Genomic DNA, 13,428 nt, shown 5'->3' with positions numbered 1-13,428 from the left:
GGAGCTCCCCTTCTCCTACACCACAGCTCGACTCCCCGACCTCCTCTGTGCTGCTCATTTCTGTCGCTAGCATGTCTTCCACAATTGAGCTTGCGTCTGCCTTTATTGAGGGAGCTCCGCCGGGCGAGGTATGCCATCCCCCATTGTTTTGGGGATCTTCCCCCGGATTACCCCTCCGCTTTCCTGCCTGGACTCGCACGCTGACCTTGGACCCGATTGCAATAGCTCGCCGATGTTGTTGCCGGTATTACACCCTGTTTCTGACCCCAGCTCGACGCCATCTAGCCGCACACGATCACACCCATTCCCCGAATTCAGGTTGATACTGAGTTTCTTCCGCTACAGATGTACAGGCCCTGACCGAGGGCGACGACATTCTCTCTTCGCTCAGCCCCGCATTCGAGCGTTACAATGAAAGCCAGCTCACGACTGTTAAGCTGCCCGGATCAAGTCAGGAGGTTTGTTCAATGATCGGATGCTCACTCTCGCCTGCGGACGCTGACACCGAATCGCCTCAAGGTTATTGTCAGTGAATTCAACAAGTTGGAGGGCAACCGCTACTTCGACCCGGAAAGCCAGACATCGTTCGAGATGGATCACACCACACAGGTAGGACGGGAAGAATGAGGGGCACCAGATCCAAATTGACGCATTGGAAGCTAACTACTTGGGGTCAAAGACTGCCTCTGGGGCGCAATCCGCGCCGTTGGAATCCCAGAACGCCGACTTGATGTAAGAGAATTGAGAGCCTTGGTATTTTTCGAGGTATAGCTGACCCACCATCCAGTAAATCACTTCTCAAGTCCCTGGCCGTCCACGCTCGTGAACATTACACCAGCTGCTCTTATGGTGTCTACCCGATCGAGAACGACTCTTCCGTCGCCATTCTTTTGGTTGCAAACCGCTACTCTCCCAATAATTATTGGTACGTAGTCCTATGCCTTTGGGGAGCCATTAGATCAAGCTAACCGTCTTGATTACAGGAACGGTCGATTCCGATCCATCTATCAAGTCCCCGTTTCCTCCTCACCCACAACCGTGACCGGCAAGATCCACATCGACGTGCACTACTATGAAGACGGAAATGTGGCTCTCAACACCAATAAGCCCGTCTCCGTTTCCGTCCCTTCAGTGTCTGCCGAGTCGATTATCTCCCGCATCGCTACCGTCGAGCGTGACTATCAGGAGGAGCTGAATAAGGCATTCGTTCAAATGGCAGAGGGTGCATTCAAGGGACTCCGAAGACAGCTTCCCATCACACGACAGAAGGTTGAGTGGGAGAAGATTGGAGGATACCGCCTGGGCCAGAATATCCAGGGGAAATAAAGCAGAACTGTAGAGCCGAAGCGATATCAAGCGGGAGAAATCATGAGCGTTGGATCCTTATATCCCTACTAAACTACAACTGCTATTATTTGCAGTCATTTCACAACTATCCACCTTAGTTTTTCCGTGTTTGATATTGTTCCAGGGCTGGTCTCTCGTCCACGCAAGCGCAGCTGGACGACCCCGATCGACCCCCTCGAGCTCCCCTCAAGCCTTTAGGCCACTCCACGCGGCAATACTTTCCGAACTGTAGACCGGAATCAGTAGCACATTTCTGTGACTAACACGTTCGAAAATCCAGCGCTACAAAGGGGCTTAATAAGCAGTTTTTCATCGAGCGGGACAGCCCGTTAACAGACACATCTCTCCACCCCCGCGCCCCAAGACCCCAGGATCCCGGGAATCTCACGATGATTGCACAGTTCAATCGCTTCGTCAGAAATGGCGCCGGACTGGAGAAGTTCCTCCGTCTAATCCAGTCCGTGGCGCAAATCGCCGCCGTGTTCAGCGTCGGCAGCACGGCCGTGCGATTGACGACGGCTAAGTTGCAATTGGCCCTGAGTAAGTGTCCATTGGACTCTGAGATTCAATCAGTGCTGAGAATGCTCTAGCGCGGAGATATTTCCGCTTTTTTGGATTCATCGAGTCCTTCCAGCGTGTGTCCGCGCTGCTCAACAAGGAAGGAATGGGATCTGTGCCCGGGTGGATCGACCTGGCCAAGTGGACATGCTTCGGTCTGTACTTCGTGCTGGAGGATTTGACTATGGTGGGCTTTATTCCTTCGTCGAGGTACCTGATGCTAACATGGAAGTAGCTGCATGCAATGGGCGTGTACATGGTGCCCTGGGAGGAACGAGTCATGCGTGAAGCGAACCAGTTCTGGTTCTACGCCCTGTCTCTCTCTCTCCTCGGGGCTATTTATGCCCTTCTATCTCCTCCCAGGGCATCCAAGTCGCAGAACGAGAAGAAGAAGGGCAAAAAGACCGAAAAGACTGCTCCAACTACCGTCAATAGCTCGGCTCTGGTGAAACAGATTGTGGTGGACTCCTGCGACCTGTTGATTCCTGCGGAGCTTCTCGATTGGTATCCCACGGGGGACCTGGTTTTGGGTGTAACCATGGTGCTGAGTACGCTACTCACCGGCCAGGATATCTGGTCTAGGGTGTAAATTGACATTGGAATGAGAACCTTGGGTTATAATTGGCCTCGGGAGGGCTCTGTCTGGGATGGATATACATGTGTATGATAGACCATAGACTAACAACATTGAACCAAAATATAAGAGAAACCCCTAACCAATGGGATTTCAAATCCGTCGTGCGAATCGACTTTGAACGAGATGAAAATTGGCGCAGTCTATTTAGACCGAAGAAGGTCCCGTTGCTCTCTGGTGAAGGAGCAAGGCCCAAAAAAATTTGAAAAAAATGGACTCGCGGGGAATCGAACCCCGGACCACCCCCATGCTAAGGGGGTATTATACCACTAAACCACAAGCCCAGTTCATGTGTGAGGGGACCATTTCATGTTTTATCAAACCTATTGGCAGAAGCCGCGGGAGTATGACGCCGCCGAATAATCCTGTACCCTGATATCACCTCAGCTGGTGTCTGAAACTACTGCGGTGGGACAGGGTTGTTCTCCAGCAGAGAATGCAGGAGATCCAGCATTGGATCGGTACCTCAGTCGGTGTCAAGCCCTTCACGGGTCAAGCGGCACGCCCTGCGCCGGAGGAATCCATCAGTGAGATGGTGACCGAGATCTGCTAGAGCCTGCCTTTTGCACTAAGTGATGTTGACCTTCCTGTACGTTCCAGAGCAGACATAAGGCTGGGCCAGAAAGGATCGAAGGCCGTCGGGGGGTTCACGTTAATATGGGCCGGTTTTCTCCGTTCGGTTTCGGGATGCGACCCTCGTTCAGCAATATCAGACATACGATGCGCTTCGGCGGATCGCAACCAGTCCTGGGATTAGGCTGGTGATAAGATTGGGTGACGAGACCGTGCGGCTAGATCATGTCGCTAGTCGGAATCCCTCGCGTATTTTTGAGGCTTCACCCAGATCAGATTTGATCTGAATCTTACATGGAGCTGTGTATCTCTATGAATTACCTTTTTAGGCAGATACCCCAATGAACATGAACGAATACACTCTGATTTTGCTGTATTAAATTGTTTACATCTAGACAATCCACTACCATTTCCCCATCTTTTCGATCCAAGCCTCCAGCGTTCCCGGCACTGCAGCTCTGCTCAATAACCACGATGGCTCGTAACAAGCCGCGCATACTGCTCGCACTCTATTCTCGTCCCAAACATCACACGATCCACATCGCACTGCTCATCACGGGCAAGATCAAACGCGGAGCCAAGAGAGGCTCGATCCCGGCCAGGAAATGGCATGCAAAGAACACCATCCAGTTCGTCAACAACACCCCCACGAGACCCTGGCGCCGCGAGAGAGAGATAATCACCGACATTGACAAAGACCTCCGCCTGCTGGCGTGTGCCGTGATCGCCAAAGTCCACAACGTCGATGAAGCCGAGAGACTCCTGAGTCTCGTGCCCGTCTATCAACCCGAGGACGCCGACCAGGACATGGCGGCCGAGTTTGACTGCACCGCCTGGGCCATGGAAGCAATGAGAGTCTTGCGATGGGCGGGAGTTGTAAAGGCAACCCTCTTCACCAAGGCGGAGGAGACATTGAAGTCCTACATTGAAACCCACCGAGCACGATGGAACGCCCAGAGCGGCCATGACCTGCAGGGCCAGCCTCCGATTGTTCCGATCGTCGATATGTTTACCGGGAAGATGCTGAGGGAGTGAAAGCGATGGCTGTGACCAACATGGAGATGTACTCGGAGGTAGACACAGCCACTGGGAGCCTGGTGGAATATTCCAATGAGGATTACGAGCAGCACGACTGAGACTTGCCTCTTCAATAATACGAGAGAATTAACTCAAACTTCTCCTAGGACAGAAATCGGTGGGCCCTTCATCTCGTACGGCGTATTTAATTGGCGAATATCGACACTCGTTCCCTGGGTTGCACGTCTCGATCGGATTCGGGCTGTCGAAGTATAGCTCTATAAACCGGGTTGAACCCCTTCGTGGGAATCATGCAAGATATCAAGTCAAATCCATCATGTCTACTGCAGCTAGCGTTTACCCTTCAACCAGACTCCAAGGACGCTTGCGCTTCATTTTCCAGCAGTTCCAGCACTGTGTGTGACTTCATCGACAGTCCATCTTCTTTCTATCCCTCTCGCACCCTCCACGTCAATGCGCTAGGTATCAGAGCATTCCGGCTGCCTGTTCCTCCCGGCCAGAAGGAGATCGTCGTCACACACGCCGACGGTACCGAGGCCTACGTCTCCACGAGGGACAAACACTGGTCCGGCAACTATCGATTATCTCGACCCGAGACGGGAGGCCTTATCGAAACCGAGTATTTTTTTGGTCCGAATCGTGATCCAGTCCTGCGCCTTTTGCAGAGCTCCAGTTTTCTCCCCGAGCAAGTCAAAGTCACCGGACGATGGACCTCACGCACCATGAGTTTTACTGCACCTAAGGCATTGAGTTCGAATGGAAATACGCCAAAAAGAGACATCACGACGGAACAAAGACCAATTTGATCACCTTGCAGACAGCCAATGACAAGGATGACGAAAAAGAAACTCGATGAATTGCGCAGCTTGTTCGCAACAGGGGAACGTGCACGCCGGGTACGAGTAAGTGTACGGCTGACAATGGTGGAGAACTTCAGATCGATGACTGAGCGCTGAATGGGTTTGAGCTGGATGAGCCGATCGTAGTGGCGACGTGTCTGATGATGCTCAAGCGAGAGATTGACCGACGCAGAATGATCCAATGCGCAGTGATTGGAGGAGGTACTGGGGGCTAAGAGATTTGGATTTCCTTTCTATTCTACCGGATTTTGATTTCTTTGTTTCCCCACAACGGCTTTTCTATTTCTCTATCTTTTTATATAGTCTATGGAAGATGCGGGGAAGGCCAGCCCGTTCCGCATCGATTCCCGACTCAATTGCACACCAATTGAGCTTCAACTTTGCAGATCCGTCCTTGTCTCTCACTTGCGCTCGCTCAATAACTCCGCTATGTGTCCGTTTAGCCAGTACCCGTCCAATGCATCCGACGACATCTGCTTTGCACCGGATATCCAGCCTCTACACTCCTCAGCCCCGCAGGTGCATGTGAATGGTTGATCCATATCCCACTCCGTGCTGGGATAGAAGAAGGTGAGGGCATCGCCCTTCTTCAATGGCTTGTCGTCGACGACGCGCACTTCCATGCGGGCCATGTCGAAGACCAGACTGGGAGCGCATGAATGGTTGCAGTACACCACTGTGGAACACGTCAGCCAACAAACCCTGACAATCCTGACAATCGAGGCTCCGCAAAGTGCTTACGGTCAGAGTTCAATTCGATGTGCGAGTCGCGTCCCGTCTGCACACTGGTGTAGGCCTTCTTGCCGGGCGTGGTACCCGTGATCTTGGCAAAGAGTGCGCCGGCGGGCAGATCGACGAGGGATACGGCACCGCTGCCAAATGCTTTGGCGCTGCGATTGACGTGGAGGCGATCGGAATGAGTCGGAGCGGGGGCGTCGCTGCGGAGCGCAGGGATGACGGGGATGGGATCGACGGAGGGCGCCATGGTGCGGGTGGTGGTCAATTGGTGAGGTGAAATGTCAACCGTCGGTAGGAGAGGTCAATTGGCTCTTATAAACAATACGAACTTTCCCTTCAACCGAGGAATGGGTGGAGCGGCCAAAGAGAATGTCGTTCTCCTCGGATTGGGGTAGGCCGAGGCCAAAAGGTCGGAATGACGCCAGCGCCGCGGAGAGACGAGCCTAAACGCGACTAACCACAGTCACTAAGGCATCGGGTTCCATCGTGGAGATGACGCTAGGAACCTTCCATGTAGCGGTCGATCGGCCTAGCGGGTGCACAGTACCATGAAAGCGTGTCCCGGTGAATCCACTTTCCGCCCGCAATGGAAAGATATCCGTTTTGCATGTGCTCGCAGTCTCAGCCGTGTGATGAAGGGAGTAAATGGCTTCAGAAGGAGGGAGGGGCACGGTGATCGATAGCAGTTGCATTTTATATCCGTAAAGTAGCTGGTATTGCCATGGCATGTGAATGTGGCTCTATCCGATCCAGACGGGCTTAATCCATCTTCCGTGATAGCTCTTGCCCATTTAACCACCTCTCCAGATTCTCGGCCACCTCTCGATACCATCCATGTAGCAGATCCTCCTCTCCATATCCCATATGCGGTGACAAGAGCACCTCCGAGCGTCCGTCCCGGCCCCAAGCGGTCGTGCGCCACGGACTATTCAATGGTAACGGCTCCGGATCGAACACGTCCAGTGCAGCCCCTCGAATGCGCCCCGCATTCAGGGCTTCCAATAGAGATAACTCGTCAATCAGCGGCCCGCGCGAGGTATTGACGATCATGGCGTTGGGATTCATGGTGGCCAGTTCGGGCGCAGAGACAATACCACGGCTGCGCTCAGAAAGAACATTGTGCACACTCACAACGTCCGCGTTGGCAAAAAAGTCCGACTTGGACGGGGACACTACGAAGCTGCCGGCGGGCAAGCCCTGGGCCTGGGCCTGCTCGTCGGCCTTGTCCTGCGTCAAATTGGCCGACCAGGCGGTCACGTTCATACCAAATGCCTGGATGGCAATCTTGCCCACCTGGGAGCCCAATTTGCCGAGTCCTAATAATGCTAGAGTCTTGCCGGACAAATTGATTCCCAGAGAACCCTGCCAGTCACCCCGTTTCACCGCGGCGTCATCCCGCGCGACGTGCCGTGCCAACCCCAGGATCAACGCCCAGGTATGCTGGACGGTGCTGTTCACACCGGGCGGACGGCCATCGGTTCCAGCTACGGGGATCCCTCGCTCTGCAAACGCCGGCAAATCCAGCGAGAGGTTTCGCGTGCCGGTGGTCAAGAGCAATTTCAGGTTCGGGAGGGCAGCCACGGTTTGTGCGGAGAAGGGAGTGCGCTCGCGCATAGCGAGCACCACGTCGAAGGGCAGGAGCCGTTGAACAAGAGCGTCGTGCTGTGCGGGATCGCGGGGATCGAGGGTCTCGGGGAAGCTGGAGATGTCGACGCGCGACTCCAGGTGGGCGAAATGCGGGGGGCGATGCCCTGGTAGTCGTCCAGGATGGCCAATCTGGGCTTTGGCGTCATGGTGGAGGGTAGTCAGTAAACCAGTAAACGATAGGAAAGTTAGGAATCCAAGCTTTCCTTCCACGGACGGGGAGCTTCATCTCCGGCACCGTCCAGGGTCGCGGGGTGATTATGGCTCGGTTGTGTCATTTGCCGCGGATTCCGTTCTGCGAGTGGGGTTGTGGAGTATCACAGACATGCCCATGGGCTTTGAAGACACCGAAAGAGTGCTACGAGCACCGTCCAGGTCGGTGAGCCTGGCAATAATATCTCGAATGAATCGATAGGCGATCGCATGGATCATGTATTTGCTACTGGACTATCCGAATGCCGATTATTCAACCGTTCTCACTCCCAGGCCGACATCTAAATAGGTCTCGCAAAGGCGGACTATTGAGGAACCGGATCTCTAATCATGATCGTAAATGTATCCCGGCCCCGCCCTCCGAATCGTGCGCGATCCAAGATCATCTCCTCGACGGGTCTCCATCCATACTTGAGATATAGCGGAAGACCTTCAGGCGTGGCCTCCAAGTACAGCCGGCGACCCCATGCATCGGCCTTTGACGTGCCCCAACTGAGCACGGCAGACCCGATTCCACGCCCTTGGCGGACCGGTAGAGTGGCCAGCAGGTCCAACACTAATTCAGTCAGCCTTTGAACTGCAACATGAAAGATGGCCACTCACCCATATCTTGATCCGTGGTATGTTTCTTGCGATAACCCTCCAGTAGACTGCGGAACTCGGCATAAAGAGCTTCGTTCATGGGCCGTGGGGAAAAACGGATAGGATCTTGAGCGAACACGAGTGCCTGTTCACTCAGAGCCGGTTGACTGGCCGCAAAGTCCACCGATGCTGGAATCAACCAGCGACCGTAGCCAACAATCTCTCCATTGGCGGGATCGGTGACCTTGAGAACATGCATTTGCGGGTTGGCCAGATGTTTCGTGGCGTAGATCGCTTTGTAGTCCGTCAGCCTAGCTTCATTGGCCTCCGGGAAGACATCGTTGAGAATTCCCTGGCCCCGGAAGCTCTCGATATTGATCCTTGCGAGGGCAGGGGCATCTGCCTCGGTGGCATATTCAATCTGGTACGCCATGGTATAGGAGTTGAGAAGAGAGATCGAAATGTCCGGGAGTGTGTATGGATTTGACTCATATCGGAGCGGAGTCTAAGAGTAGTTTAGCCCTCCCCCACGCCATGTCCCCACAACTGGAGGACGGAATGCCAGTAAATTTGCCAGCCGGTGTCACCAAATCCCCGAATAGCAATTCATAGTTCGCTCATGCTAGCCTCAAGCCGCCAGTCGCGATTCTCCATGATATTCGGCGTCATCTTCGTATCAGCGTCTCTGCTCTTATCACAATGTCAATTCAAACGGCAGTCTTTGTTATGCCACGGCTTGCTACCATTGTCGGCCTTGACCCGGCATGCGCAGCTGATGATTTGCGTTCGAACTGAACAGCGAATCCCGAGAAGATAAACTCCGCGTTGAACGCGACGCGGCTCTTGCGGACCTAAGGGCCCGGATTTAAAGGTCACCTGCGGAGATAAACGTCATGGACTGCGATGCAGCGTCAACCCGGGTTATTACGAAGGGGGGCTATATAATCCTATATAATCCTGGGGTAGCATCGATTCTACTTTATAGTTTCTAATAATAAAGCGATTCGGAGACCCTTTATATAAGACCACCTTGAATCTCCCATTGAATCTCCATTGAAAGTCCGTTCAAGTTCCTCGTCTACCATCAACCATGAGCAAACTTCTCGTCGTCTTCGGTGCCACAGGCCAGCAGGGCGGCTCCGTAATCGACACCGTTCTGAACGACCCAGAGCTCTCGAAAGAATACTCGGTGCGCGCAATCACTCGAGATCCGACGCGCCCAGCAGCCCTGGGCCTGCAAAACCGAGGTGTGGAAGTCATCAAGGGTGATGTGGATGACCCCAAGTCACTCTCGGCGGCCCTCGCCCAGGCTCACACCGTTTTCCTCGTTACAACCACGATTTATGATGACCACCTCAAGAGCCGCGAGTTTCGCCAGACCAAAGATGTGGCCGATACAGCCGTCGCCGCCGGAGCCCAGTATATCATATACAGCTCGTGCGTGGCTGCTGAAAGCCTCTGGGGAAGATCAGTCCCCGCATTTGATTCGAAGGCAGCTTCAGAAGCTTACATCCGAACTTTGCCCGTGAAAAGTGCCTTTTTTCTCCCCGGCATGTTTATGCAAAACTTTCTCACGAACCAAAGTCCGCGGCCGTTGTCCCAGGAAGGTGACGAGACCACCTACGCCATTGCCAATTTCATCTCCCCAGATGCGCGCATGCCACTGATCGAAACCGTCAAGGATGGCGGCAAGTACGTGGGTGCCATTCTTGCCAATCCTGACAAGTATGCCGGAAATAATTTCTTCGCCGCGACGGAGTTGCATAGCTACCGCGAGGCTGCTGAAATTATCACCCGTGTCACCGGAAAGAAAACCGTCTATGTGCAGATGTCCCTTGAGCAATGGGTCAGCTATCTGCCCCCAGGATACGATAAAGCCATGACGGAAATGATGCGCTGGATCGAGAGCCCGGGATATTTTGGGCCTCGGACCAAGGAGGACGTCGAGTGGACGGTGCAGCAGGTAAAAGAAAAGCTGACCACGTTCGGGGAATTCGTGAAGGCACATGCTACCGACCTGTTCCAGCAGTGAAAAAAGAACAAAAACGAAACCTGCTCTTCAGCAAGTTGATCTATTGTGGGAACGGCATCTCATGTCTTTCTTTCCTTTGTTAGCATTCAACATTTAGGGTTAACCCTTGGAGTTGTATTAAAATCATCTTAAAAATTTGCGACAAGTTCCCGAAACTTTGAATGTCGTTCTGGAGGATATTGATATTACTTTTGAAATCAATGCAACTTGGCTGGGTGCGCCCGGCTCACGCAAGAGAATGCAATAATCATGGCGAATCGTATTGAGACCGAGGTATATAGATCAAGGTGGATGAAAAGGAATCTTCCACGACACTATGGAAACGATTGAGGATGCTGGACCACAGAGCTCAAGTGAGATACCTGAAAGATACCATTGACTTGGTGGGCCAGGCCGCATCGATCGTATCTCGCATTTGGATCCGGCCTTGGGATTTTGAGAAGAACCACCTTTGTTGGTCTCAGCAAGGGTCAAAATTGATGAATCGTTCTGTAACATCAAGGCGGAGTATGAATAGCAAATTGAATCGTGCGAATTCCACGATTGTTTTCTGATCGATGAGATGCAGCTGCTAGATTTCTTACCTATCTCCGATCAGGAAACACGTACACGATGTTCCGGTGTGATGGCGTTAACTTTGACAGATGTGGCCCAATTGTCAATCCTTCTGCTGGTTCGATCTCGAAATGTCATTTGCTTGGTGCAACAAGACTAACAAAATATGTGAAGATCATAGTGACAACTGCGGCTATGAGGCAAAATGTAGTTTGGTACAAGGGACCCCTTGGTTCGTTTGTTTGTCTTCTCAAGCAGAAAATACAAAGATGATTTTCTTCACTCTACTTGCTTTGAATCGTTTGACCACGAGGGCAATTCTAATAAATAATCCTCACGAAGTGTCTGCTTTATGACTATGTCATTGCCGGTGGAGGGCTCACTGGCCACACGATGGCTGCGCAGTTAACAGGAAACGAGAGAATATCAGTCCCGGTGATTGAAAGTGGCTTCTTCCAGTCAGGCCGAGGTCCAATCGTGGAAGATTTCAACTCATTCGGTCAAGCCTTTGGGGGCCTCTCTCGACCACGCCTTTCAAACCATATCCCTGGATATCAACGGGCGTCCATCGACCATTCACTCAGGAAACGGTCCGGGTGGCTCGACTCTTATCAACGGAGCATCATATACAAGTCCCTCCAAAGTCCAGATTGAGTCGTGGGAGTCACACCTAGGGAATGCCGGATGGAATTGGAATAACATTTCTTCGTACATTCGGCGGAATACACGGACTCGTCCGCCAACAAACCAGCAAATCGAAGCTGGTCATTTTTTTGACCCTGAATGCCACGGCCAAGATGCCGGAGACTTGCATGTTGGACCACGAGATGAGGGAGGCCAATACTCACCCCTTATTCAGCAACTGATGGACATAGTGCATAGAAGCGGTGCTCCCACAAGAAGAGATCTGAGCTGCGGGAATCCTCGAGGTGTCTCCATGTTTCTAAATACGCTAAATAAAAATGGGACCTGCTCCGACGCTGGTAGGGAATACTTACTTCCTCGTTGGGCACGCTCGAAATTATTGGTGCTCGTCGGCCAAAAGGTTGGGAGAGTATTGATCAATCAAAATGTATCGCCTTCATCCGCACGAGGAGTTGAGTTTGGAAGTGAAGGCCAGAGGTACCAGGTACATGCCAAACATGAAGTCCTCTTGGCTGCCGGTGCTCTCGTCACGCCTCTTATCTTAGAGTACTCCGGTATTGGACTGACCGAGGTAAGAAGCCTGGAACTCATGAGTGGTAGCAGAGATGTGCTAAATTTAGGAAGGTTCTCTCGGCCGCTGGGGTTCCTCAGATAGTCGATCGTCCTGTTGGACTCAATCTCCAAGACCAAACCACCACTACTGTCGTGGCAGATATTCACTCGGATGGTGCAGGCCAAGGCCAAGCTGCATACTTTGCGACACTCGATGAGTTATTCAATGCACAGGAAAATGAGACCGCCCGTGGACTCTTGCATTCTCAATTGAATCAATGGGCTGATGATGCTGTCACTGGGGGAGGGGGTTCCAACCAAACTGCCCTGAAAACCCAATTGGAGCTTTATCGCCACTGGATCCTGAATGATAATGTTGCATTTGCTGAGCTTTTCATGAACGTGCAACCGAAGGGCTCCGTCAGCTTCAGCTCCTGGATATTGCTATCCTTCACCCGAGGCTTTTTACACTTGAGAATCTATCAATTATATAGACATCCTACTCGCGAATGGCACTAACGGATCAATTCCGAATAGATTGTGGACAAAGACCCCTTCTTATGGAAAGTGACCAGAAACCCACGTCACTTAGAAAATGATCTAGACAGTCTTGCGCAGGCAGCGGCATCTCAACTAGCACGAAATCTTCTCCGCGCGATGCATCCGTTTGTTTCAACGGAAACCCTTCCTGGATCGCTGGTCCCGGATAACGCTACAACCGACGAGTGGATCTCCTATGTCGCCCAGGATTTCCAGCCAAACTTCCATGTCATCGGAACATGCGCAATGATGGCGAAAGAGCTGGGAGGAGTCGTGGACCCCTCTGGTCGTGTATATGGGGTGAAAAACCTTCTTGTGATTGATGCGTCCATTGTCCCGACCCAGGTCTCTGCTCATACATCTGCCTTACTTTACGGAGTTGCACAAAAGCTCTCGGATCTGATTCTCGCTGATTACCATAGAAACCCAGACCGCATGACATAGATGCTGGTCCGGGATATGAGCTTTGGGAGTACAATGGCGGCGAGACACGGGCATACTTTCGATGGACTACTTGAGTTTCTATATTCCAGTCCTGGAGAGCCGACGGATTTCCTCATGCGTCAGTGGCTATCCTATTCGACTGCCATAATAACCTCCTTTTGTAGTAAAGTGCCCGTTCGGAGTCGAGCGGAAATAAGCGGACCAGGCTCGTTCGAGTTTATCGAGCTCGAAACATTGAGTTTTGTCGAAGCTATGGGTTTTGCACACGGGATTGGGACTCTAGGTGCTATCCCCAGCATCAGAATGACTGTAAGAGATTCGTTTCTTGAAAGTGACTAGTAGTCAGCGATCTGAACACAGATACAATTTCTCTTTGTGTGAGGTTTTCTAACCTGTTCCTTTCATGCTGCCTAGGCTAGAAGTAAATAACAGCCATTTTCGGTAAGTAAAGCGGTGTGTCTAGCCTCCGGCAT

At 52.3% G+C, this 13,428-nt stretch overlaps 8 protein-coding genes across 8 annotated transcripts; 6 read left to right on the top strand and 2 right to left on the bottom strand.

Annotated features, from left to right (window-relative positions):
* Positions 1-71: 71 nt before the first annotated feature.
* Positions 72-1,326, top strand: N7498_001803 (F-actin-capping protein subunit alpha; the record flags this gene model as incomplete). Its single annotated transcript, XM_058448865.1, has 7 exons — positions 72-128; positions 226-244; positions 346-458; positions 520-609; positions 680-732; positions 788-925; positions 984-1,326. The coding sequence occupies 7 exons, from the start codon at positions 72-74 to the stop codon at positions 1,324-1,326; spliced, it is 813 nt and encodes a 270-aa protein (XP_058311209.1).
* Positions 1,327-1,698: 372 nt separating this feature from the next.
* N7498_001802 (PEX11 domain protein) lies at positions 1,699-2,494 on the top strand (the record flags this gene model as incomplete). Its single annotated transcript, XM_058448864.1, has 3 exons — positions 1,699-1,887; positions 1,938-2,092; positions 2,141-2,494. The coding sequence occupies exons 1-3, from the start codon at positions 1,737-1,739 to the stop codon at positions 2,492-2,494; spliced, it is 660 nt and encodes a 219-aa protein (XP_058311208.1). The 5' UTR covers positions 1,699-1,736.
* Positions 2,495-3,586: 1,092 nt separating this feature from the next.
* On the top strand, positions 3,587-4,147 carry N7498_001801 (uncharacterized protein; the record flags this gene model as incomplete). The annotated part of the gene is made up of 1 exon (XM_058448863.1): positions 3,587-4,147. The coding sequence occupies one exon, from the start codon at positions 3,587-3,589 to the stop codon at positions 4,145-4,147; it is 561 nt and encodes a 186-aa protein (XP_058311207.1).
* Positions 4,148-4,440: 293 nt separating this feature from the next.
* Positions 4,441-4,956, top strand: N7498_001800 (uncharacterized protein; the record flags this gene model as incomplete). The annotated part of the gene is made up of 1 exon (XM_058448862.1): positions 4,441-4,956. The coding sequence occupies one exon, from the start codon at positions 4,441-4,443 to the stop codon at positions 4,954-4,956; it is 516 nt and encodes a 171-aa protein (XP_058311206.1).
* A 455-nt stretch (positions 4,957-5,411) lies between these two features.
* On the bottom strand, positions 5,412-5,995 carry N7498_001799 (uncharacterized protein; the record flags this gene model as incomplete). The annotated part of the gene is made up of 2 exons (XM_058448861.1): positions 5,412-5,686; positions 5,752-5,995. 2 exons carry the CDS (start codon positions 5,993-5,995, stop codon positions 5,412-5,414), a joined length of 519 nt encoding a protein of 172 aa, XP_058311205.1.
* Positions 5,996-6,507: 512 nt separating this feature from the next.
* N7498_001798 (uncharacterized protein) lies at positions 6,508-8,620 on the bottom strand (the record flags this gene model as incomplete). Its single annotated transcript, XM_058448860.1, has 3 exons — positions 6,508-7,615; positions 8,017-8,161; positions 8,209-8,620. The coding sequence occupies 3 exons, from the start codon at positions 8,618-8,620 to the stop codon at positions 6,508-6,510; spliced, it is 1,665 nt and encodes a 554-aa protein (XP_058311204.1).
* Positions 8,621-9,277: 657 nt separating this feature from the next.
* Positions 9,278-10,219, top strand: N7498_001797 (NmrA/HSCARG family protein; the record flags this gene model as incomplete). The annotated part of the gene is made up of 1 exon (XM_058448859.1): positions 9,278-10,219. One exon carries the CDS (start codon positions 9,278-9,280, stop codon positions 10,217-10,219), a length of 942 nt encoding a protein of 313 aa, XP_058311203.1.
* Positions 10,220-11,639: 1,420 nt separating this feature from the next.
* N7498_001796 (Glucose oxidase) lies at positions 11,640-12,955 on the top strand (the record flags this gene model as incomplete). Its single annotated transcript, XM_058448858.1, has 3 exons — positions 11,640-11,990; positions 12,044-12,391; positions 12,509-12,955. The coding sequence occupies 3 exons, from the start codon at positions 11,640-11,642 to the stop codon at positions 12,953-12,955; spliced, it is 1,146 nt and encodes a 381-aa protein (XP_058311202.1).
* Between the last annotated feature and the right edge of the window lie 473 nt (positions 12,956-13,428).

This window comes from Penicillium cinerascens (assembly GCF_028974065.1).
Source record: "Penicillium cinerascens strain IBT 15544 chromosome Unknown contig_1_segment0_segment0, whole genome shotgun sequence".
NCBI classification, from domain to species: Eukaryota; Fungi; Ascomycota; class Eurotiomycetes; order Eurotiales; family Aspergillaceae; genus Penicillium; species Penicillium cinerascens.
The sequence above is the reverse complement of the archived record's forward strand: the minus strand, read 5'-3'. Positions and strand labels throughout refer to the sequence as shown.